At 42.2% G+C, this 23,029-nt stretch overlaps 1 protein-coding gene across 2 annotated transcripts in view; it reads left to right on the top strand.

Moving 5' to 3' along the window:
* Positions 1–23,029, top strand: part of dennd1b (DENN/MADD domain containing 1B) — a 101,952-nt gene that overhangs the window by 59,429 nt on the left and 19,494 nt on the right. For both annotated transcript variants that reach the window (XM_084548762.1, XM_084548761.1), the window contains 5 exons: positions 1,654–1,754; positions 3,574–3,619; positions 5,134–5,235; positions 14,111–14,236; positions 18,172–18,273. In XM_084548762.1, coding sequence (XP_084404888.1) covers positions 1,654–1,754; positions 3,574–3,619; positions 5,134–5,235; positions 14,111–14,236; positions 18,172–18,273 — 477 coding nt within the window. The remainder of the gene's footprint in view (positions 1–1,653; positions 1,755–3,573; positions 3,620–5,133; positions 5,236–14,110; positions 14,237–18,171; positions 18,274–23,029) is intronic.

Below are 23,029 nucleotides of genomic sequence, written 5' to 3'. Positions count from 1 at the left end.
GCAAGACACCAATTAAATGTTGATTAAGTCCTAACTATTGTGGGACTGAGCGTATGAGAGATTGCGCAGAGGCGATAAAAAAAAGAAAAAAAAAAAGATCATTGCTTTTTTTCACTGGCTGATGTGAAAAATGAATGCAGTTAAAACAAACACGCAAGGAGGGAGGCGCGCGCAGACGCACACTTTTTTTGTTGTGAGCTTTTCAGATGTCCAGGCTTGATGTTTGGGTGGATTCGGAGGGGTGGGGCCCTTCCTTTCTGTTTCTCTGGCAGCCGTGGTTTTCATCCGGCAAGCTCTCCCGCATTTGGCCGGTCAATTGTGACACTGTGTGTGTCAGTGAGCAGGGGGTCTCCTGGTAGTTGTGCGCGTGTATGATAGTGTGTGTCCGCTTCACACATTGACTGTGAAGCTGCAGCAGTATAACAGCGGCTGCTGCTCCGGGGTCCCGGCGGTATTGGCCTAGCCCGCAGTCTCTCTTGGCTAACTCATGTTTCATTCTTTGGCAATTTGCCCTAATGAAGTCCCGCAGGAGCCCCTCAGACCTCTGTTCTCTTTCCATATTTAATCATGTTATTTTAATCTGGGGGATGAGCTAACGCCTCTTTCTCCTGCCGTGTCTGTGTGTGTGTGTGCTCCAGGTCATTACTATAGCTGGGTTTTCATGAGATGGGATGTCAAGGGGGGGGGTGCTGGCTTTAAGACAATGGGAGACTGACTTTAATTCTCTGTGTAATGTTGGTTTGACAATGTAAAAAGCTTCTTTGAAAAGCAATGTCATCTTCACGTGATCGCTTCTCATTATTTGTTAAAAATGAGGTTAATTATTCCATATTTTTCCCCCCTCTCTTTATTTTCTCAGTCACAGTGGTTGGCGTAATTCAGATTTTTATGGCTACTGTCAGTACTGTTTTAGTCTTCTTTTGTTGCTTCTGTGCAGGTCACAGCTCTACTTACTGATGTTTATATTTAAAAATAAGTTAATTATAAGCTCTGAGTTCGTGTTCAAAAAAGGTCAGAATCTGTACTTTTATAATGAAACGTCTCCACGTGCAATAGTGGCAATACATCCTTGCCTGGCGTGACCCGCCACAGACAAAATGAAAAGAGGACAACACTGAATGCATGTTCTCTGTGTGTGTGTGTGTGTGTGTAAAGCAGGTGTTGTCTTTCTTTAGGTTAAGCAGTTTTCTTCTCACATCAATCTTTCTCTCTCTTCTGTTGCATCTGTCATTAAAGACAGGCTCCTGTCAGCCGGTTGATCTTCAGCTTTCAGTCTGTTCCTCTCTTCCTCTAACAATAGCTCGCAGGTCATGTGTTCATCACGACCGCACTCGGCATGTTGGTGTGAAATGTTCTTTCTGAAGGCTGTTGTTTGGGAGCGGGAATAAAAGCGAGCTGCGGGTTTGTCAGTGATAACTGGATGAAATCAAACAAACAGAACATCACAAAACATCACCAGAGTAGAAAGCCTGTTAAGAATATTAACAGTTAGTCAGATAGAAGAACAAATTTATTAGATTTTTGTCTTAACTTGTTGCAGTTCTTCCTTATTTGGAGTTCTTAGATAGCACAGAGAGGTGTTCTTAGTTTTCATTTTGTCGTGGGAAGTGGGGTGAAGTTTGTCTTTACATCTCTTTCTGTTTCTTTCTACAGTTAACCGCATGTGTCCACGGTGCGGCTGCTTTGCTCTTTCCCATGTACTGGCAGCACATCTTCATCACTGTGCTGCCCCCGCATCTTCTGGACTACTGCTGGTAAGGCTGACCACCTCAAAAAGCACACACACACACACACAAAGATAAATGTTCGTATATCCTCCCTGTTTCCCGCCAGTCTCCTTCCAAACGCGCACACGCCTACATGCAGTCATGTCAGCGCGCTCCGTGCCACGTGCGCCGGTTGTGCATCGGCCTCTGCCACTAAAAAAACCTCGGTGTAAAAATGCAGCCACACATGTTCACACATTCTCCCCTTTCCGTTCGTCATGTTCCTGCGAAGTTCTCTCGCGGTGCGCCTTCTCTTGTGTGGCAACATAATGAACAGCCCGGATCACCTTGCTCCATATTTCATGCCAGTGCTAGCACCACGCTCTCATCCTCTTAGCTCTCTCAGGGGTTCATTACCACCCATCCAACGCAAATCCAACAAATCTGAATGGACTTGATTGAAACTGAACGGAGAGCAGAAGTAACACCTCATCTACAAATCTACATGCGTTCAGGTCAACTTCAAATCTGTACATGTAGAAAGAAATGCAAAGTGGGGTGGTCAGCTTATGTAAAAAGATTTCTCTTTTTTGTTGAATCAGTGCACATAGCTCTTACAGTGCAGGGCTGTACCATGAGGGACATGTCAGCTTTAAGAGGCTATTCATCACTGACAGTGAAATGTGATTTTCAACACTCTGCAAAGACTCATCATTATCTTATTCAATCACAAGGGTGTCCTCCATGCACCAGTTAGATAACTGAATTATATTAGATTCTGCGCGTATATATCTCCGAGCATGCTGACGTGTATACTGTACGTGTGTACATGTCGATGAAAGTAATAAAACAGAGGATCTACAGTGCAGGGCTACAGGCCTGCTGTTTGTTTTTCTCTTGCTTTAAGTTGATTACAAGCCTGTGGCTTCTGAATCATTCTGGCCTGGAATACACTGACCCAAAACTACGATTATTACTGCCTCTGTAAACCTCATCATAAAATATGGTTTCTATTATTTGACTGTGTTTGTTGATTTTATTCATCTTTGCTGGATGGGAAACACTCTCATGATTCAGCTTTTCCGTGCCACTCACTTTTAGAATGAAGATAAATGTCATAAAAAATAAGAATGACATGATAATAACCCCTGCAAAACATATTTTTTTAGTTTAACGTCTTCCCTTTGACTTTCTAGAAAGTGAAGCAAGTCTTTCCGCATGCTTTATGGACCCACTGTGGAGTGAGACTCACAACAACAAAATAAAAATTCTTTTAACAAAATAACATATTTAAATTTTAATCACATTTTACTGAAAACAACTCAAGAATAAGGAAAACACACTTGTTGTTTTTATTGTACATTAACATCACTTAATCCAATATTCCCATTTTCAAGGTCAAGGTCCTCAGGTCTGAATAGTCAGCAAACATTTGAACATACGCACATTTCTATGCCTACGTTATAAACATGTTATAGATACATCTGAATTTAAATTTATAATTTTACCATAACAGTGCTATGTTATGTAATTTTCATTTTTTTTCAGATTTTGTCATTTTTCACTGATCTATTGATTATAATTTAGTTTATAATAACCTTAAATGCCACCACATGTCATATCGTATCAAAGTTTAAATTTCCATTTATTAGAAACTTAAAACATTCTCAATCCATAATTATATAACAAATTGAAAACTCTCACACCAAAGAAGCAATGATTTACATTACATGCAGTACTTAAGACTTAAAAGATGGAAATTAAATAATTATTTATTTCTGTAAATATATAATATGTCACAGCCGGTATACATAACCGTCTGATATTGACATTGCTCACAGCTCCGTTTTGCTCTCTCCATCCACAGTGCCCCCATGCCATACTTTGTGGGAGTTCATCTCAGTCTGCTGGAGGTATGTCATGAATATAAATACTCCCTCTGCATAATCACACATGTTGCTACAAATTGATGGGTATATGTGCAAAATGCATCTGAAAGTTAAATGTTGATGTTTCTCACGTATGTATAATGAATTTCAGGGTCTTTGTCAGTTGATTTTCATGTAATGTGATGCAAACACATTTACATTACATACTTTGCATTGAGGGATGATGCTGCGTTGTACTGCAGATTGACAGTTCCTATTCTCCCTTCCTATATAAGTAACGGGCTAATGCTGCAACTGCTTTGGTGGTGAACTGTGTCGTTAATTAAAAATAGAAAAACCTGTAATTTTTTTTTTTTTTTTTTTTTGCTTTACACCTCCAGGAGTTTTTTTTTTTTTTTTTCTCTTTATTTCTTATGTGCATCCTCAACCAGAAGTACAAAAGACAGAGAGAGGAAGCAGAAAAGCATCTGCAAACAAAGAGCTTTTCTACTTCATTGTTAAACCTTGTGTTGGTTGGGGGGCAAGCCATCACCAGCACTGCTGTTGTGTGTGAATGCATGTCTCAAGAACGCACGCATTTGCACTCGTGTGTAAGTGTTAGTAAGTAAGTGTTTGTGTGAGTGTGTTTAATTGTGCAGAGGCATATGTTGTAATGCATGTGTGCGTGCGTGCGCGTGTGAGTGTGTGTGATATTTGTCTGACAGTTGCGGCAGTGGCAGTATTTATCACACTCTGCATCCGTGACAGACCTTCTTTCCGCCACTACATAATTAGTCCAGATCAGCATGTGAGCCTCCACTGCACAGGCTGTCACAAAAGTGACAAACTAGAAATTCACACACCATGCCCCCCCCCCACACCCTCCATACACCCCCCACACCTGCCTGCATCCTGCACCACACTGAAATAATTGTTGAATTTGTCGCCATCAGGATGCACAGAGCACAGCACAGCGTCGCCGTGTTGTTGTTGATGCATGAGGTTTAGGTTCTGTGGAAAATGTTTGCGCAGTCCAAATGTTTCCTCTCGGTGCCATTCTTCATTCTGCGAGCGCGTGTCTGTGTGTGTTACAGTAAAGATGTTCTAATATTTTTTTTTCTGCACGCCATTTTTCATCCGTAATCGTGAAGTGTGATAACGGTGTGGCTTTAAATGTGGCTGCTGTGTTTTCTCATTGCTGAGGCTTCGGGACAGAAATGACGGTGTCTCCAGGGAAAACACACCTGGGCCAATATAGGGATTTAAAATCTTAATAATAATTCCCCAAATTATTCTTTTATTTATTTTATTAACATATTTCTAATACACAGAAATCTACCAGTATAACGATTATTATAAAATCCTAAAATGACAAGGCGTTGACTAAAAAAATCATCGTCAAATTTATTATTCGAAATTACTTTTTAAATCGTTCTGTCTGCGTTGGATATGTTGCAGTGATGCTTATAGTTATTCAATATTGTGTATATCAAGTTTGTTTTGTGTTTCTGTGACCGTTGTGTACCTGCGCTGACAACGCTGTACATTTCCCCCGTCAGAGGGTTCGCAGTCGATCACTGGAGGACGTGGTCATTCTCAACGTGGACACAAACACCCTGGAGAGTCCCTTTGATGACCTGCACAACCTTCCCAGTGACGTGGTGAGACGCACAAACGCACACACACACACACAACCATTCCAGAGCTTCTTCTCAGCCTTTATTGTCTCATTACACACGACACACAAAGCGAGTTAATTTTGCCTCTCTCACACTGAGTCGCACTTGCATAAACACACACTCTCTTGTCCTCCAGTGTAATCTTACACTTACACTTCTGCCCACATGTGCACACACACACACACACACATGCGCGCATAAAAAAATAAATAAAAAAATAAAATTCACATCCAGAAACTTGTCAAAGTATAGCTCTGTCCCCTCCCCACATCATTAATGACTGCAGTACTGGCTCCTCAGATTGTGGCTGTCTAAAGTAAACTCCCGTCGCGGCGTATGACGCTTGAAGGCAAACAGCATTCCCGACCATCAGAGGCTTGTGGGAAAATGTGAAACTCCCTTCCCTTCATCTTCATCCATTCTAATCATTATTTCACAAAGTCTTGCATTTCTGCCTGCCCACTGGCACGTTTCTGTGAACGAAAGATAGGAGGAGGGAACAAGGCAGAGGAAAGAAAAGAAAAGGCAGAGATGGGTGATTTTGTAGGGGGAGAGAGTGGGAAGAAAGGGGCCAATTACCAGTGTGGGCAGTGAAGCCACCTGCCAGCGCATCGTCTCTTTAATTAATGGAGCACTGACGCCGGTCAGTGCTACAGGAAGCATCACCATGGCGTCAGGGTCACTCGCACATTTACACACCCATTCACACACACGCACACACACTCACTCCTGCAAACATAGGGAACAACACGCATGCTTGTCTTCCCTGTCTTTGTGGAAAGCAGGAATCTGTTTGTTTAGCTATTCTTCACGGTGTGTGTATTAAAGCTCCTCCGTGAGGCGCAGAGGCCCCGCTGAGGCTGTGGACGCACTATTACCCACGCTGCTAACAGTATATACTCAGGTTCCACCGCCTACCGGACTCCTGCCCCACCAGCAGTACATAATTCAATCCTCTGCCCAGCAGACTCCAGACCTGCTCACACTCCCACACTTCTCTGGTTCTCCTGATTTAGGTCTGCTCAGCCTATTATGACTGCTAGTTGCATAAATGCCTCTTTACTATGTGCAATTGCACAATCTCTCTCACACTTTATGCCATTTTCTGCCGACTTTCTAGCCTGTTTGCCTGCCTGCCTGCCTGCCTGCCTGCCTGCCTGCCTGCCTTATTGCTTGCCTGACTGCTCGAGTTTCATGGCACCTGTCTGCCTTCTTGTCTCTCTCTCACAGCACTTCACTGCAGCCTGGACGTTTCTTGCACCCGCTGTTTGCTTCTCATGCTTCTTTGCCTGTGTGCCTGTCTGGCTACAGTACCTTCTTCTCACTTCCTGCCTGCTTGCTTTTCAGCACCTAGGGACTGAAGCCCTAAATTAAATTGCAAACTGAGTTTGTCATAAAAAAGAGTCGGGGCTTTTGAAAAGCGACACAAGCCGAGAGAAAAGCCTTTGTCTTTGCCGTGTGATAAATTAAGTGGCAGCCTCAGAGCCTTTTTGCTTTGATCCCCTACTCACCATTTTTCCTGACTAATGACAGAACATAGCCAGCATATCATGTCAAATTACACCACCTGAAACAGAAGCGCTGCTGGTATTAATATATTTATTCTAACAAATTGTTGTTGTTGTTTCACTCCTATTCACATTTTTTTTTTCTTTCCTGCCAGTCTCCTCTTATCTTTTCACAGAGGCTAGTAGATTAATAGCAAAGTGAGCAGGTACTAATTGAGTGGAATTCCAGGTCTCTTGTTAGTTTGCTTGTTAGTGATGAGGACATGCCACATGCCATTTGATGTTTGTGTTTACACACAAGGAGATGTTTGAGGCATTGTGTAGTTTGTCGAACTGAGGCCTGAAATCTTGATTAATGCTGAGCATTTCCCTGCCTGGGCTGAGCTGCCGTGCGTCGTTTCTGAGCTATTAAAACCACTCTTCCTTTCTCTCTAATTCTCGCTGTAACACTGGCTACTTAACACTCAAGCTTTATTCAGTGTGAAACCGAAGCCCTGAGACCTATGAAGTAATGATTATTCTCACTTTAAAAGCCCAGCATCACTTTGTATGAATATATAAAGCATGAAATGGATTCAAAGGTAAAGGCCACGGGCAATTTTTGTGTGTATTTCAAGTGTAACTAAGAGGGAAAACAAAGCACTCTGATGTTGATTTAAGCAAACCTTTGGAGATCCATCTAATTATGGCAACGCAGGCTGTGAGCACATGTGGACTCTATTACGTGGCTCGGCTGACCACTGGCCGTGCTTTTAGCAGGTTCAGAGTTCACAGTTGTCCTGAATTAGCCGCCCTCTTTCAGACAGGACCCCTCTGCTCCAGCCCAGCCAGCGCCCGCCCCACAACGGTCTCTTCCCCGCAATTTCACACATAATATTTTAGATTTATTGACTATTACGAATGCTACCACGCCAGTAGCGGTTCCGTTTAGCGAAGGAAGGAAAGCTCTGAACGCGAGAGTAATTGGGAAAGGGTCAAAAAAGGATGCCGCAGTCTTCTGAGAGTGACTTCTGACATTTTTTAAATTGGAAATGTCACATGAATCAGAGGTCCAACATTAATTGTGTTTTGTTCTAAATTTGTCTTTTTAAATACACGGGGCACCTACTGACATAGAAAATAAATTAAGCACATCAATCTTTTTTTAAGTTATTTTTCTGACTTAACATTTTTATTTATAGAATGAATAATAGTTATTTGATTGAAAGAGATCCTATTTTAATCTGTATATTTTGGTGTTTTTCTACACAGATCAGAGTTTTCTAGCTTTATTTTAGTTTGTGTTATTTTAAATAAACAGTGTGATATTATTGGGTGGGGGGAAAAAAAAAAGAATTTAACGTTGTGTATTTTAGCAGGATTTTGCATAATTCATAACCGAAAGTTTCAGTAGTTTTATACATTGCTGTTAATCTCTGAGACGCTGCGCTTGTGCCTATAAAATCAAATGTGTTGACAAGCGCACGGAAAAGAAATACTCAATAAAAACAACTGTCGTTTTCCCTGAGAAGATCAAGGTATTGTTGTTTCTTTCTCGGAGATCCACAGTTCTCCTTCCGCGCCGAGATTGTGCTGATAAAGTTATAATTGGGTTTTGGTTGGTGGAGCTGTTTACCTCGCTAGTCATTAAAAGTATCCAAGAATAGCAAATTAGGAGTCTGTTAATTCTGAAAACAAACATTGTGTGACTGAATCAGATTTCTATTTGATCCCGGCAATTGATCTCGAACCAATGACGGAAGGATTTTTTTTTTTCATGTATTATTCTTTCTGTGCCACGTACTCAAGGTGAGGTGCTACAATGCAGCTTACATCTTTATTTTCAGATGCTCCCTCTCACATCCCAGCCTAATTCCTTCTATTCTCCTCCTCTCTGCCTCGCGCTACTTTGCTGACACCGTGTACCCATACAATCCTAGCCTCCGTACATTTGATCATTTGTATTCCCAATCAAGGGGGGAATTTACAGCGTACACTCCTACTTCCTGTATTTCAAGCCTGCATTCGGAGGTTTACAAATGAATGAGGGGGTTGAGGTTGTGTCTGCGCGCCTCTCCTGAGATCACCTGGCACACTTAATCAAACATCGCAGCTTTAATTTGGTGTTCAGTTTCCAGAAAACAACATCTACATCATCATTTACAACGGGAGTACAGCCGACAGCCGGCAGCACTCACACGCAGATGCACACACACACACAGACGCCTACACATTTGTCGGCCAGGAATGTTCATCAGTGACATTCAGATCTAGTTCAGGAGTAAACTTTTGCTACTCACGGCTTTTTTTGCTCCGTCCACCAGAGTCCCCCAGTCTAAATAAAGCCACGTACGTTTTACCTAACTGATGTCTTCCCAGTGCAGCGGAGCCACCTACAGTAAAGCCCTTCGCATGCTCTACTAACTGCGTGGTAGCTCAGCGCTGGGAATGTGGTTGCTCCACCTTAGTTACATACTGTACTTTACTAGAAACCGTCATGGTGTGTACACCATGTAATAAGCACCAAGCAAAGGATCCGGTTTTGCTGTTGTTATTGTGGAGCCTGTATTTCACCAGCTGCGACTGTCGGAATCTGCTCTTTTAAAGCGCTATTTTACAGGTTATGATTGTTTTAAATGGCGCTGAACTGTGCGCCGCGCTCCCTCCGCAGTGTTAGCAGCCCTTCATTTGCTCATGTGGAGTTTAAAAGCTGCACTTCATTTTCGCGTAGCCGTTCTGCCGGCGGTTCGCTCCGGATTAGGAGTCAAAAAGGGAGAGCAGCATCACCCACTGCGTTAGTTATTGAAGTGAGAGATGACATTTAGCTGTAGTTAATTATGTATGCAAAACTCAGCCGCTCAGCTGCTATAAGAGGTCAGCTTGACAAAGTAACCCCACACCGGGGAGAATCTCATGGCAATAAGATAAGCCCTATTAAAACACACACACACACATACACACACACAGTTTTTCCTCCCCTTTGCTTTCTCACTCTTTTTCATTTTGCCTGACTAATCCATTGATTGCATTTACTTAACAACAGATCAACACGCGCAACGATTAAGAATAATGCACTTAACAGTTTTTCTAGTCCTCCTTAATTTTTGCAGCTTTGCCAATTTAATGCTCAGTGAAGTTATTTTTACAATCACACTTACCCCAGTGATATTATCCGAGTTAGTTATATGTGCTTGCATTTAGCTCCACCCCGTCGACTTTAAGTAATAATCCCCCATTATAGCGCAATTTCACATTTAGAAAATAGCGCTCCGTTTAAAAAAATAATCGCAAGATATCTAATATTTATTTTTAATTGAACGGATGAATGAGTCTCAGTGATTCCAAGTTACATGCCCTTTGTGTACGTGCATGCGTGTTCATTTGTGAGAGTCGGTTCTCGGTGCGTCTTTGTTCAGATTTGTGTGTTTGTGCGCGTGTGTGCGTGTGTGTGTGTGAGTGTGTGTGTGTACAGCTCAGACTGCAGCACATCAAAAGAAAGTGGGAGATTTTCATAACTATTTTTTTCTTTGTAGTTCTTTAATTGCGTCCCCATGGCTTTCTTTCCCTGGACAGAATCTTAAACAAAACATTCTTTTTTTGTGAGAAGAAAACCCAACTTTTTATTCATTTTTTATTTTTTTTTAACAACAGACAAGTGTCAGGGTCATTATTTGGGAGACGGTTTTTTATTTTTTTTATGCTGTAGTGAAAATTTTGAGTGAAAGTCTAAATATATATTCAGGGTTTGTGTGTAGCCTTTTTCTTTTATTGACTGTCTCTTTATAACATGTACTTAAATAGTCAATATAACGCTGCCAGCCGGGATCCTGCATTTTTTTTTCCCCTTGCTGTTTTTTTTTTTGTCATTAGCTAAAAGTTGACATGTAATTAGGTTTCATATGTTTACTGATCTGATTGTGTAATCTAGAAACTTTGCTTGTATTCCTGCGCAGCATAAAGTGATAAAACTATAACCCTTTAATGAGGTTGAGTTTTAGAACGCAGCTGCAGCAGCCTCACGTCGCAATTTTCTTTTTCTTTTGAAATTCTCCAAAAGCCTGTGTAGGTGTTACTGCGCTGTATACCCAGTGGTACCTGCGTGTGTTGTACATGTATGCATGGGATTGCGGTGCGAGTCCTTGAAGCATGTTTGCGTGCATCGATGCATCGAAACGCTGTGTGCGTGTGTGTGCGCGCAGACAGACACGGATGCGCACACATCCACACAGATGCCTGGTGTCACCTGCAGCGGTATCATCCCTTACAGTCAGGCAGGGATCATCATTGCACCTGCTAATTACCATCTCCAGCTGGAGAGTTAAATGGAGATCTGTTCTATGTCTGACCTTTGACCCCATGCTCTTTATGTGACGCACTTCAAACCCTGTTTGGGGCTGGCTGGGCTGGGCCTTAATGAGGCCCCATGTCTGCCCTCTGTGGGCTGTGCGCCTTGGATGCCCTGCTTTCATCCCCAACCATCTTCCCTTGATGTAAATTGAAAAGATCACAGCTATGGGGAGAAGACCTGTACTGGAAAGGCCTCTCTGCATAGATTATGAATATCATAACTCAACAGTTTTTTTCTCCTTCTCCACCAACCACCTACTCTCCTCTCTCCTCCTGCCACCCCTTCCCTGTACAATGCTATAGTTCTAATTGGACCCAATGGGGGACTCTCTGCCTTTGATCTCATCACCGCCACTGTGACTTTACACTAAAAAATGTCACTGCCAAATAGGGTTATCACCTGTAGAGCCTGGCCTTCCTCTGATGCTTGTACGCATCTCGTTAGCTTCACTCAAACTGTAGAAGTTAATTAGTTTGACAGAACCATTACCGTGGAGGCATACCTGATGATTGTGGCGTAGGCGCCACATTCAAAATCCAATTACTAAATATACATTTATTTTTTGTGTCGGGTATTTGAAGGAGCGCGCTGCGGCGTGTGCTTTGATTTCTATTAGGAGAGCTGATATCCGTTCTCGTGCACTACGACTATATTTGATTTATTGTATGTGACAATTTAATTAATCACTACATGTGACTAAAGACGAATATATTTGTTCATGCTTAATCCTTTTCGTGAATAAACGTGCAACCTTGAACTTAGTGCTTTATCACCCATTTTTGTAACACTGGGAAGCAACACACAAGTGATTGTGTCCCCACCTCATTAAAAAGTCTTTGCCACTGCAGTGCTCTCACCCGTTCAAAGCTGCTACACAGAACTCTGCTGTGTGCAGAGTAAACTCTGCTATCCCGTCTTTTCTGACAGTCTTTGGGGTATGCCTCCCCCTCCAAGACTGACACTGTGTTCGCTTTGATTCCCTCCCCCCTAAAAAAAAAAAAAAAAAAAAAAAAAAGACAGTTTAATGATTTGCAAGGAAGAAAAAAAAAAATGAGTGAAAATGCACATAAACATGAAATATTAATTTCAGAAAGGGCTTTACATAAACATAAAAGCATTTAGCACAATGAGTGAATATGGAGATGACACTTGTTAATTTAACCGTGATAAACTTTCTGTTTGATGCCTGGAAGCATTTGCAATGGCAGCGTGGGGACGTGGTGGAGAGTGAGAAAGCCCAGGGGAGAGGAATCAACACTGTTCGTTTTGTCTTTTGTCCCAGTTTAAGACTGCCACTCTCTCTGTCTTTCTTTTCTTTCTTTCTCTCTCTCTCCGCCTCTCTGTTCCTCTCTGTCTGTCCTCTGTATGAGCTGTGCTAACACTTTTCTTCTCCTCCCTGAAGTTTTCCAGATAGGCTAATTGCAGATGCCTGACCGCTATACCCCTCTAACTCTGCAGCCTCACAGCATGACACATCTGGCCACCTCGCACTGAAATAAACCTGATCCAAATATGATCACATTGCAGAGCTGTGGTCAAGTAACGGCAGACATGGCCGCAAATTTATTTTCCGCTTTCATGTCTTTTTCCTTATTCTCCCGCCCGCAAATACTGCTGCTGCTGCTACCGCTTCCAGTATCGGCGGCGCTAATAATGCTCATGAATCTGATAAACGTTCTATGTTGCGTTGCAGAGGTGGGCTAGTGAGCCGATTAACACACGAGCATCTGACGCGCACACACCACAGCATGTTGTGCTGTATTAGGAGGTGATTTAATGGACTGGTGAATTATGGAATGCAGTGTTAAATCGAATAATCAGACTGCTAACCGAAAATGTTAATTCTCCCTGTTCCTGGTTGTTTCACACACACTTTTGCATTTCACACATCCGCTCTGCAAGTGGAGTTGGTTTTCTTGCCCCGTATTCAGACGGTTAAGTGGTGAATTAAGACGCGCTCTTACTGAATCAGGAGAGCTTATTCAGTTTTGTTGAGGTGCCCATGAGCAAGACTTTCAATTCTAAGCAGCCACGCGCTCAGTTCTGCTTCTGAGGTGTATATAAATATATATGTGTATATTATTTATTTGTATTATTATTAGAAATTGCAGGTGATTGGTTTTTCTACAAACTGAAGCAGAAGGATTTGATCCTGTGAAACTGCTAACACCACACTGTATTACAGTAATCCACAGCTACTGTACAACCAAATCAAACGCTTTTGTGCTAAGCTGGCACAGCCCACACAGAGAGCAGCAGTCCCTATCTGTGCCTCCTCCTCGCACTGCCACAACACAGTCAGGCTACTGCTGAGCAGGTGAGGAGAGCCTCTTGACAACTTCCTTCCCAGACTCCCCAGGGCCCGTTGGCCAGGGTGAATCTTTTGTCATCCTAAAACAAGCTCAGGCCTGCTGCTCCTCCACTCTCGCCTGGAGTCCTGGAGACAGAGCCAGGAGAGGGGAAAATAATTAAGGACATTTTATGTCAAGAATCCCTTTCTAGAGGGAGTCCAGGAGAGCCAGGAGGGGAGGGGAGAACCGCAGGGCTGGAAAGAACGAGAAGGGGAATAAGACACGGAGGAAGATATGAAAAAGAAGAGTATGTGGAGGGGGGAGCGTCGACGAGAGGAGGGGGTGAGAGAGGAAGAAGAAGGATGTGAGCTTCCATTTCCTCTCTGCTGTCCCCTCCCTCTCGCCGCCCCCGTGCTCTGCTCAATTAGCAAAGCAGCAGGTGCTCCCAGCAGCACAACAGATAAGCTTAGAGGAAAGGCTGAAGCTTTTCCTTTCTTTTCTTTCCTTTCTTAAGATGACCTGCAAATGTGATACTTCACACCCAGAATGGGCTAGCTGTTTCCTCCAGCAATTTCAGAGGTGATAATTTAACTTTTACCCCTCCATCTCTGCCTGTCCCCCTCCTCCTTTTCTCCTCCTCCTCCTCCTCCTCCTCCTCCTACCCCCACCTCTGTCTCCTCCACTCTCCATCTCTTTTCTCTCCCGCATTCTCTCTTTATGTTTTCCATTAGGTGTCCTCTCTGAAGAGCAAGCTGAAGAAGCAGTCGACGGCGACAGGATGTGGTGTGGCGAGGGCCTTCCTGAGAGCGCAGGCCGCTCTGTTTGGATCCTACCGGGACGCCCTCAGATATAAACCTGTAAGGATCCAGTGTCATCTAATCTCTAGCAGGCATTTTGTGTACTATATGTTGCTGTGTCATGTTTGGGTTCTTGTATACTAAAATGTATTTGAAAAAGAAAGGAAAGATGGAGAGATATGGATTAATCTGATGCTGTAATACCAACCATCACCCACTCCAAAAATACATGTAGGCGACACTGCAAGAAAAAAATGTCAGATTCACGAATTTTCACTTAGTGACACTTCAGTTGCTTCGAGTCAGAACATTCATCCTTGGAGAGCTACTATTCTTTTTTGTTCTCACACATATAGCACATTAGTGATGTGATAAAATCATGGCTGGAGTTCATGATGAAAAGAAAGTACTAAACTGAAACACACATATTTTTGTTTTTGCACCAAACTTTAGTTCGAGTGATTTGTGTCACTTGCGACACACAAGTCTTGTTTTAACGCAAACGACAGAACGTGTTTTTGTTGCCTGAACTCAATCAAGAGCGATCAGGAACACGCCAAGTGTTAACACAACTTTTAAATAAAAAACCAAAAAATCTGCAGTCTCCCAAATGAAAGGCCTCTGTGACTGGAGCCACCAACAGCCCATCAGCTCGGTTCAGTTAGACTGTTAAAGTGACATAACCAAGTACTGGTCATAATAAGATGCTTCATGGCTTGCACATTTCTAAAGTCCCATTATCTGTGCAGAATTGCACCCCAGAGTAAAACCTAGGGTGCACCTAAAGGCTCTCAGTCATCCAGGTCATGGTATATCAAAGAAACTAAGCTGGACTTGTTGGGTTTCTTGAAGATGTGCTCATCCAAGTGGCTCCTTCATTTCTAAATGACTGCTGAGGAGTTTAGATTTTTATTAGGAACATCTGAAAACCTGAAACTCACATGACAAAGGTCTGTACATTTTATAGTAAGGGGATCCTAATATGAGGCTTCAGCAGTCAAGCTGAGCCAGTGAGGCTAAGCTTACAGTGAGTGGAGGCAGCAGAAGAAGGTTACTATCACATAATTGAATAATTAACAAGGAACAGATAGTGAGTATGTTGTCCTATAGACTTGTATTCACAAGCAGACCCATTCAGAGATGTGAATTTTCTCCTCTCAAAATGTAACGCAGCGTTTGACTCAGTTTTGGGTGAACTGAGTCAAATTTCACAGGTGTCTGTTTAGACTGGGGCAGTTTTGACTGAAGGTAAAAGGTGTGTTTTCAGTTCGGAGCGCAGAGCTAAGGTGGGCCTGTCTGACGCAGTGAAATGTCAGAGGAGCTGAAAAGAGTCAGGACGTTCCCTTTGAAGATCCCTTTTAGCCACCTTTGGTGTTTAACTCTCCTTTACTAAGCCCCCCGAACATTTCTTTTCCAGATCTTTTCTGCTTATCAGGTCTGAGTCAGAGCAAAGCAAACTACACCATGTCCTGTTTGTCAAATAGCGAAGCCTTTGTTCCTTCAGCTTTGAGATTAATTGGACTTTGTGGACTCCTGGAGTCAAGATACTACATTATTGATGCTGTCTCTCTTTTCTCTGTATACAGACAGTATACGAACAAACTGCCTCCCCTCTGACACAAGTACTGAGACTTGGTGCGTGTGTGTGTGTGTGTGTGTGCACAACATGCAGTAATTCCTCAGTTCACTCATGCTCTCACCAGGTTTTCTTTTGCCTTGGAGTTAGCATACGTTCCAACACAAACATGTACAAACTGTACATCTGATTTATCAAAAAAATAAATAAATACAGAAGATATTCCCTCTGCTCTAATATTTGTGCTGCTCGTTGTTCTAAGCTGAAGAAAAGATCTTCCTCGACGGAGCTGAGCTGCGCTCGGTGGTTCACAGACCCATATGCCTCGACAGAAGGAGAGGTGTGGATGCTTGGTAGGAGTCTTGCTGAGTTGTAAATGAAACAAAACTGGAAAACGATAATGAGTTGAAAAGCAATCAGCTGATTACACGGGCATTTCTTAGGTCATCAGTTTCAGCTCGCATCGACGTCCCCCCCAGGTGCTTCTCACTAGCTCGGAGTAGCACACGCGCCTGACAGAAGAAACCTGAAATAACAATTCAAATTAGTTTCTACCACCATTGATGGAGCCAAGTTGGGTAGGTGGGTGTGCATATTTCATGGCTGTGTGCTCTAAAGTGCTACTCAACCAGGCATGTAACCAGTTCAGATCTACCAAGCAGATGTGAAAACTCTGGGTGCAAGCAGTTGGAGTGTCATTACATATTTAAAAGTAGTAAAAGACTGTTTTAGACACAAACTCCTACTCAGTGCATATTCTCATAGCAGAAAGATACAGTTTGTTCAGTGAATGTTTGTGTCTATGTACAGGTGAAACTGCAAAAGGGCAAATAAAACTAAAGCATAATAAGCATAGAAAACAAATGTGCTGTTGAGACGTGTTAGGTGTAAAATCAAACCGTGAACCATGATAAAAATCACAAAGTCTGGACTACACTGACTAATGAAGCTATTCACTCTTATTTGAGCAAAACTAATTGTTGAATCCACACGGAGCAATCTGTGCTTCAACATAAATTATCTCCTAAAAGATGAGGCTTACAAATACAGAGTAAACCGTTGCTGTAATTGATCAAATCAAGTCCTTAAATACAGATTTTTAATACTGAATGAATCAATATAATCACAGCACCACCACAACAGGCCTGATGAAGTTAAATATCAGCATATTTATTCTATAGATGAACATTTATTGTCCCGTTTGTTCGTGCAGTCGCAGTATGACCCCATGCTTTGTCTCTAAATCTAAACTTTTCAGCCAACTTTACTAGCTTTATGCAATTAAGACATTTATTTCTGCTTAACATGGACATTATGCCGTGTGATAAGCTAGTCTAATTATTGCTGCTCTCTTTCTTTAGTCCTTTAAAGTACTTTATTTGGGAGGATCAAGCAGCAGTAGCTGTTGTCATTCAGTGCAAGCCTGACAGTGTGAACCAAAGGATTTTGTTGGATAGTGTGTGCTTGGAAAGTTCTTTCAGTAGCAGTTAGCTGCTCAGTATGCTATTCAGTTATGTTAGCTGCAGTGTGGTCCGAGGCTGTAGCAGCCAAAGCTGATTAAACTACAAGTGAAGCTACTTTCAACTTAACTTTTACAAGCGAATACGCCTAAAAACCTTTAGTGATGTAAGCGGAGCTGTAATCCTGTGATGTAATTTGGGCCACTGGTATCATCCGCCCATCCCTGAAAATGGGGTTAGTCTCCAGTGTTGTTAACTTGTTTTTTTTTTTTTTTTGTGCGCCACACTGTGCTCATAGCCGAGAACAGACAAAGCACATTGTTTTACTTCAGAAGAATTTAGAGCCTCGTTGAAATATGTGAGAATTATGTTAATTATGAGAAAACACGGATTGGGAATGACCGTGGGGCGGTGCGTGGTTGGCCCGCAGTGCTTCTGTTGTCATCCTCCGTGTCTATAGCTCACAGGCCTACAGACATGATGTAAGAAATAGTAATAATGTGTTCATGTGGAGTACCGGGGAGTTTACTGGGACACTGTCTTCTGGTCCGCGGGAGATCATGTGCGTGCTGCCAGGGGAGCTCTTTTAAAGGAGAATGTTTTCAGTTCTTTTGACTTACACTCTTCCTTCCTCTTTCCTTCCTATCTCTCTTCTAGACTAGTTTTCTGTTTGTTTTGCTCGCTAATGAAGAAATCAACTGAAATACTACGTTAGAGGAGACTTTTCACAGTGCATGGTGCTCAAACACATGATGTGACTGTCCCCATCATATCATAAACAACATTGTTTAGTTTAGACCCCCCGCCTTTTTAAGACGCAGAGCGCCTTCGTTCCTGCGGCTCATTTCTGAAGCAAAGTAAACACGGTGAAAAACAGATTGATACAAACAAAAGTGAGCCAGAAGGAATTGGAAATTCATTTTTTTTTTTTGCCAATAATGTCTCTGTGGGCTCCACAGGGGGAGCCAATCATGTTCTGTGAGGAGAGCTTTGTGAACCATCGCTCAACCACCATGAAGAACTTCCTGTCCATGGCTGTCAACCTGCAGCTCTTCAAACAGGTACGAGCAGCTGTTTGTGTCTGTGTGTGTGTTTCTGTTAACCAGCACTAACTACTGATGTTTAAACCAGTACGAAAACCCTTGTAAAAGATTGTTTAAATTTAATTCATTGCATGCATTATGTTCTTCTGCACAAAGATCATAATCATGTGCTGTCACTTCACATGATGCGCTCCATTATTTGGTAAACTAGAGCACAAATAGAAAAAGATGATTGAGTGCTTACTTGGTAGGGTACTCCGTCCTCTCCCATCAGCATCACTTTATTTTTGAGCTGTTTATTTTCTTGAGCAGATTTTTTTTTTAATATATTTATTTATATATATTTTTTTATATTTAGACAAGTGAAAGTCTTCAATTTGACAGATGAAAGTTGTCTCTCAGCTCCACTTGTGCTCAGTAAACTGTCAGCTGGGTAAAGTTAGTATTTAGTATCTCGACAGTTAAGCTGTTCGATGTGAGGAGGAATGTCGAAGAGAGGGGGGCCTGGGATTACTGACCCCTGGAAACAGTTTACCGTTTTTATCTGGCCGCACACGTCTTAATGTTTCTCTGTTTGTTCGGTTTTAACCGGCGCACAAACAAAAAACTGCTGAAAGTGTATTGACTCCGTAAAACCACATCAAGGTTGTCTTCAAATTCTGTCCTTTTAATAATAATAATAAAAAAAAAAGAAATAAATAAAATGTAGCTGGATTTTTAAGTTGCTTATCCCCGACTAATAGATATTGTCAGCACCATTGTGTTGCAGTGTGGTGTGTGTCTCTGAGTGTGAGCAGGTATCCTTTATTTATGTGTGGTTTCCCTTAAAAATCACTCATGTATTCTTAATATGTCCCCCCCCACCCCCACCTCCACACTCCCAAATCCCTTCAGTAACACTAAACTTAGCCGAGTGGAGAGACACCTCTGGCTCCGGAGAAAATTTCCTCTCGCCCCTTGAATTTTTTTCTTTGTGCTCCCTGACCTTTGATAGCGGTGAGATTTACCCCCGAGAGTACAGCGCAGCGGCCCTCAATCAGCCTTTTGTTTCTCCGGACACTCCGTTTATAATTTTCCCAGGCAAGAGCAGATAGCGAGGAGCAGTTCAAAGCATCCTCCCCGGCTGGCTCCTGCCTCGGCGGTAGCATCGGGAAGCAGGCCCTTATCTCCACCACCTCCTCCTCCTTCTCCTCCTTCTCTCCAGCACAGGGGATGGGGTGAGCTTATCTCCTCCACTCCTCTTTTCTACTAAAGTGAGAGAGGCCAGTGGTTCGCCCGAGCGCTGCTCCGGCCATGACCCATATCCGCTTCCAAACACACAAACAATACTTGTGCTTGCATGGCTACACACACACACACACATTAATTTTTATATGGGTAAGAACACACTCTGGGACTGGAGGTGTTGGGATTGTTTTTCCAGTCCTTCTGCTTATTGTTTTGGTACTGAATGCTTTTTATTTCATTCCTATTATTTATCTTAATCCAGTATATTGTCATATGATTACACATTAATTGACTAAAATAAAGAAAAACAGGATTTTAAAAAGAGTTATGAACTGGGGCTGCTATATATATTTATATTCTTGTATAAAAATAGATTCAAATCCACAAATGTTGCATTGAGCAGTACTTTTTCTAAACTTTTATTTAACTAATTATATTTTTTCCCCTTTCTTGTTTGTGTTCCCTATTCTCCCGTCGAAGTGAACAGTTTATGCTCTATTTCCCGCTGGGATTGTTGACAGAGGGGATCCACAGGGCAACGTAGATGTTTTTTTGAGCTTGGTTAGTGTAAACAAACAGGTTGGGCTGCTCAGTTATCGAGCAGCCGGTGCTCTGTGCTCGACTAGAATGTAAAAAAGAAAGAGAGAGATACATAATAGAACATATTTAGCCGTGTCTATTATTGATTTATCTGAAAAGGAGGTTGAAGTGTGGGGTTTTCCCACTTCTCGGCAAAAGCGCTTGGTTAAAAAATTCCAAAATTTAAACCATATTATTCGACCACTAACGCACACGCCGTGGCACATGTGCATTGTGTCGAGGTGTTACCTGAGTTTGAGGTGTTACCATCTCAGCAGGAAATTGCTTTTCTCTACATTTAGTGATTTGAGTGTTTTCGTTCCCTGTAAAGCACCTCATTGAACCCTTTTGTTCCGCAATCAGCCACAAATAACAGCATAGAGAAGGTGAGCAACATGGCGCCGTTAATGCAGATTCAGCAGCGAATTATTAATTTTCTTTTAGGGAGATAAATGGGCTCGCGGAGACAAAGGGCATTGTGCTGTCACGTGGCATTTAAGGCCAATAATAGCTTTTAAAGTTCTTACTGTTTGGGTGAGCACGTGTGCTGAATTACTGAAATATAAATGTCAGATATTTAAATACTTCCAGTCCACGCAGATCTAATCAGACGAGGGTATTTTAGTGACATGATTAGGTGAAAGCAGAAACAAAATGCTGTTCCTTTGTGAGTGTTAGACACTAAACTGACCCTAACTTTCCATAATTAGATAACTTATTCATGTCAGTGCTTTCCATTCATATTATTGCACCTTATTATTTAATATTTCATATGTATATTATGTATATTAACTTCTATTTCTATTTCTTGTAGATTTCATTATTATTATTATTATTATTATTATTATTATTATTATTTTATTTTTTTGTATTATTTATTATTTTATTTTATTTTATTTTATTTCATTATTTTATTATTATCATTTTAGTATTATTTAAATCTTTAATTTTATTATATTTAATTTATTTATTTATTTATTTTTAGTACTAGTGGTTTTCAGGAGTTTTTTTTTTTTGTTTCTGTGACCAAGCAGTTTCCCTTGTATAAAGTCTATCTTAGTCTAAGTCCAAATACATATACACACAGTCTCCAGTTTCACCTTGTAGCAGACTTCTGTTCCCAGACTCCAGCCCATCTCTGCTCAGAACAGAACAAGTGGGAGAAATCTTCCAAAAGAATGCGGGGGAAAGTCTGTCAACATTAACCTGCTTCCTATCAGACATCCTCAGCTCCTACACCCGTACATGCTCACACATTGTCGTGTGTGTGTGTGTGTGTGTGTGTGTGTGTATGCATTATGTTAGGAGAGACGCAGTCAATGAACTCTGTTCCTCTTATTGACAAAACTTACGCCATACGCCGTTTGAGTCGTCGAGTCTGAAGGGGAATGTACTGCCAGAGGGGATTTACCGATATACTTGTATATACAGTCTGTATGTATATAATTTGCGCGCTATCAATCAATAATCATCCATCATTCTTGGTGCATTTGTTTGCCGAGGTCATATCGGAAGGGAACGGCATGTACTAGCAAAACCCGAATCTTTTCATGTGGTTACTGTGTCCGCTACGCATTGTGCAGCTACGGTGAACTGGAGAGTAAATATTATTTCTCACAGCCGTCAAGAGGAGCAGATAAAAGATTCAGCACCACGCTTGGCTGCTAGATGCTAGCTCCAAAAAAAGCTCCTACTGCATGGAATTGATTACAGTGCTGCTTATTTTACATCTTTCAATATGTTTCTCAAAATGGCAGTTTTGAGTATTTTATTTATAGGATTGATTGAAATGCATCCCAGAAATCAAGCACTGGTAGAGGTTGCCACTTGCTCCCCAGGCTTCCTTCCTTTGGGCCAAATTTGAATAACCATGCTCTAGTAACCAGCAGAGATGGTGATGGGCTGCAAACCCAGATCTGACCTCCCGGAACATATGCGGTTCTGGCTTGGAATTAGAGTGCTAATCCCAATTTCTGGCTCCACAAATCCAGAGTTTAAATAAATCTAGACCTCTGTGGCTGACCTGCGAGTGAGTCAGTTTGCTGGGAGCAGATGGGATGACTCTTGCTCTCCACTGTCGGCAACAGGAAACAAGATGACATGTAGACGTGAAGCGATGGAGCTGGAGCTGGAGCTGGAGCTGCCCCTCTGAGTCTGGAACTCTGCATAATTTGGATTCACTATACACCGATCAGGCATAACATTATGCCCACCTTCCTAATATTGCATAGGTCTCCATTGTGCCTCCAAAACAGTTGGGACTCATCAGAGAATGGACATGGGCCTTATGACGGCGTCCTGTGGTGTCTGGCAACAGAATGTTGTTAGTGGGGGGGCCTCAGTAGATCATCCCACAGATATTTATGAGTTGTTATGAGCTGCTGCCATCAAGGGGTGTCATTGCTATGGGGTGGGGGGTGCCTGGTCTGGTCTAGGTGGGTGCTACATGTCTAAGTTACATCCACGTGAATGCCAGGTCCAAAAGTTTCCCAGCAGAACATTGTCGGTGGTCATTACGTTGTGGCTGATCGTTGTATATTACCCAGTATTTATATCTTCAGGGAGTAAATGACTGAACTTCCTGACTTTGGTGCATTCATCGTATTTTAGTTTGAAATCTGGCTCTGATATGTTTTCCTATTTTTCTGCGGCCTTTCTCTTTCCAAACAAAATGAGAGCCCTTGTCTTTTTGTTCATGTGTTTGTGTGTGTGCGCTCACGTAACCAAGTGTTTTTTTTTTTTCAAGTGCTGGTTTGCCTGTGTGTTGAGAGTGCGGTAATCACAGTCTGCCATTGTTGAGTAATGTCTAATTAAGGGCCCAGAGTGAGGCAGGTAATCTGGCTGGGGCCGGGGCGGGGGTGAGGGCTATAAGTGGAGGCTTTTGCTAGGTGATGATTTGGGTTGATTATCTGCACTAATTGGGCCAGCCATGTAGCAGAGCAGTGGTTGGAACCTGCCGTCTCACCTC

This window comes from Chelon labrosus (genome assembly GCF_963514085.1).
Source record: "Chelon labrosus genome assembly, chromosome: 7".
Classification (NCBI taxonomy): Eukaryota; Metazoa; Chordata; class Actinopteri; order Mugiliformes; family Mugilidae; genus Chelon; species Chelon labrosus.
The sequence above is the reverse complement of the archived record's forward strand: the minus strand, read 5'-3'. Positions and strand labels throughout refer to the sequence as shown.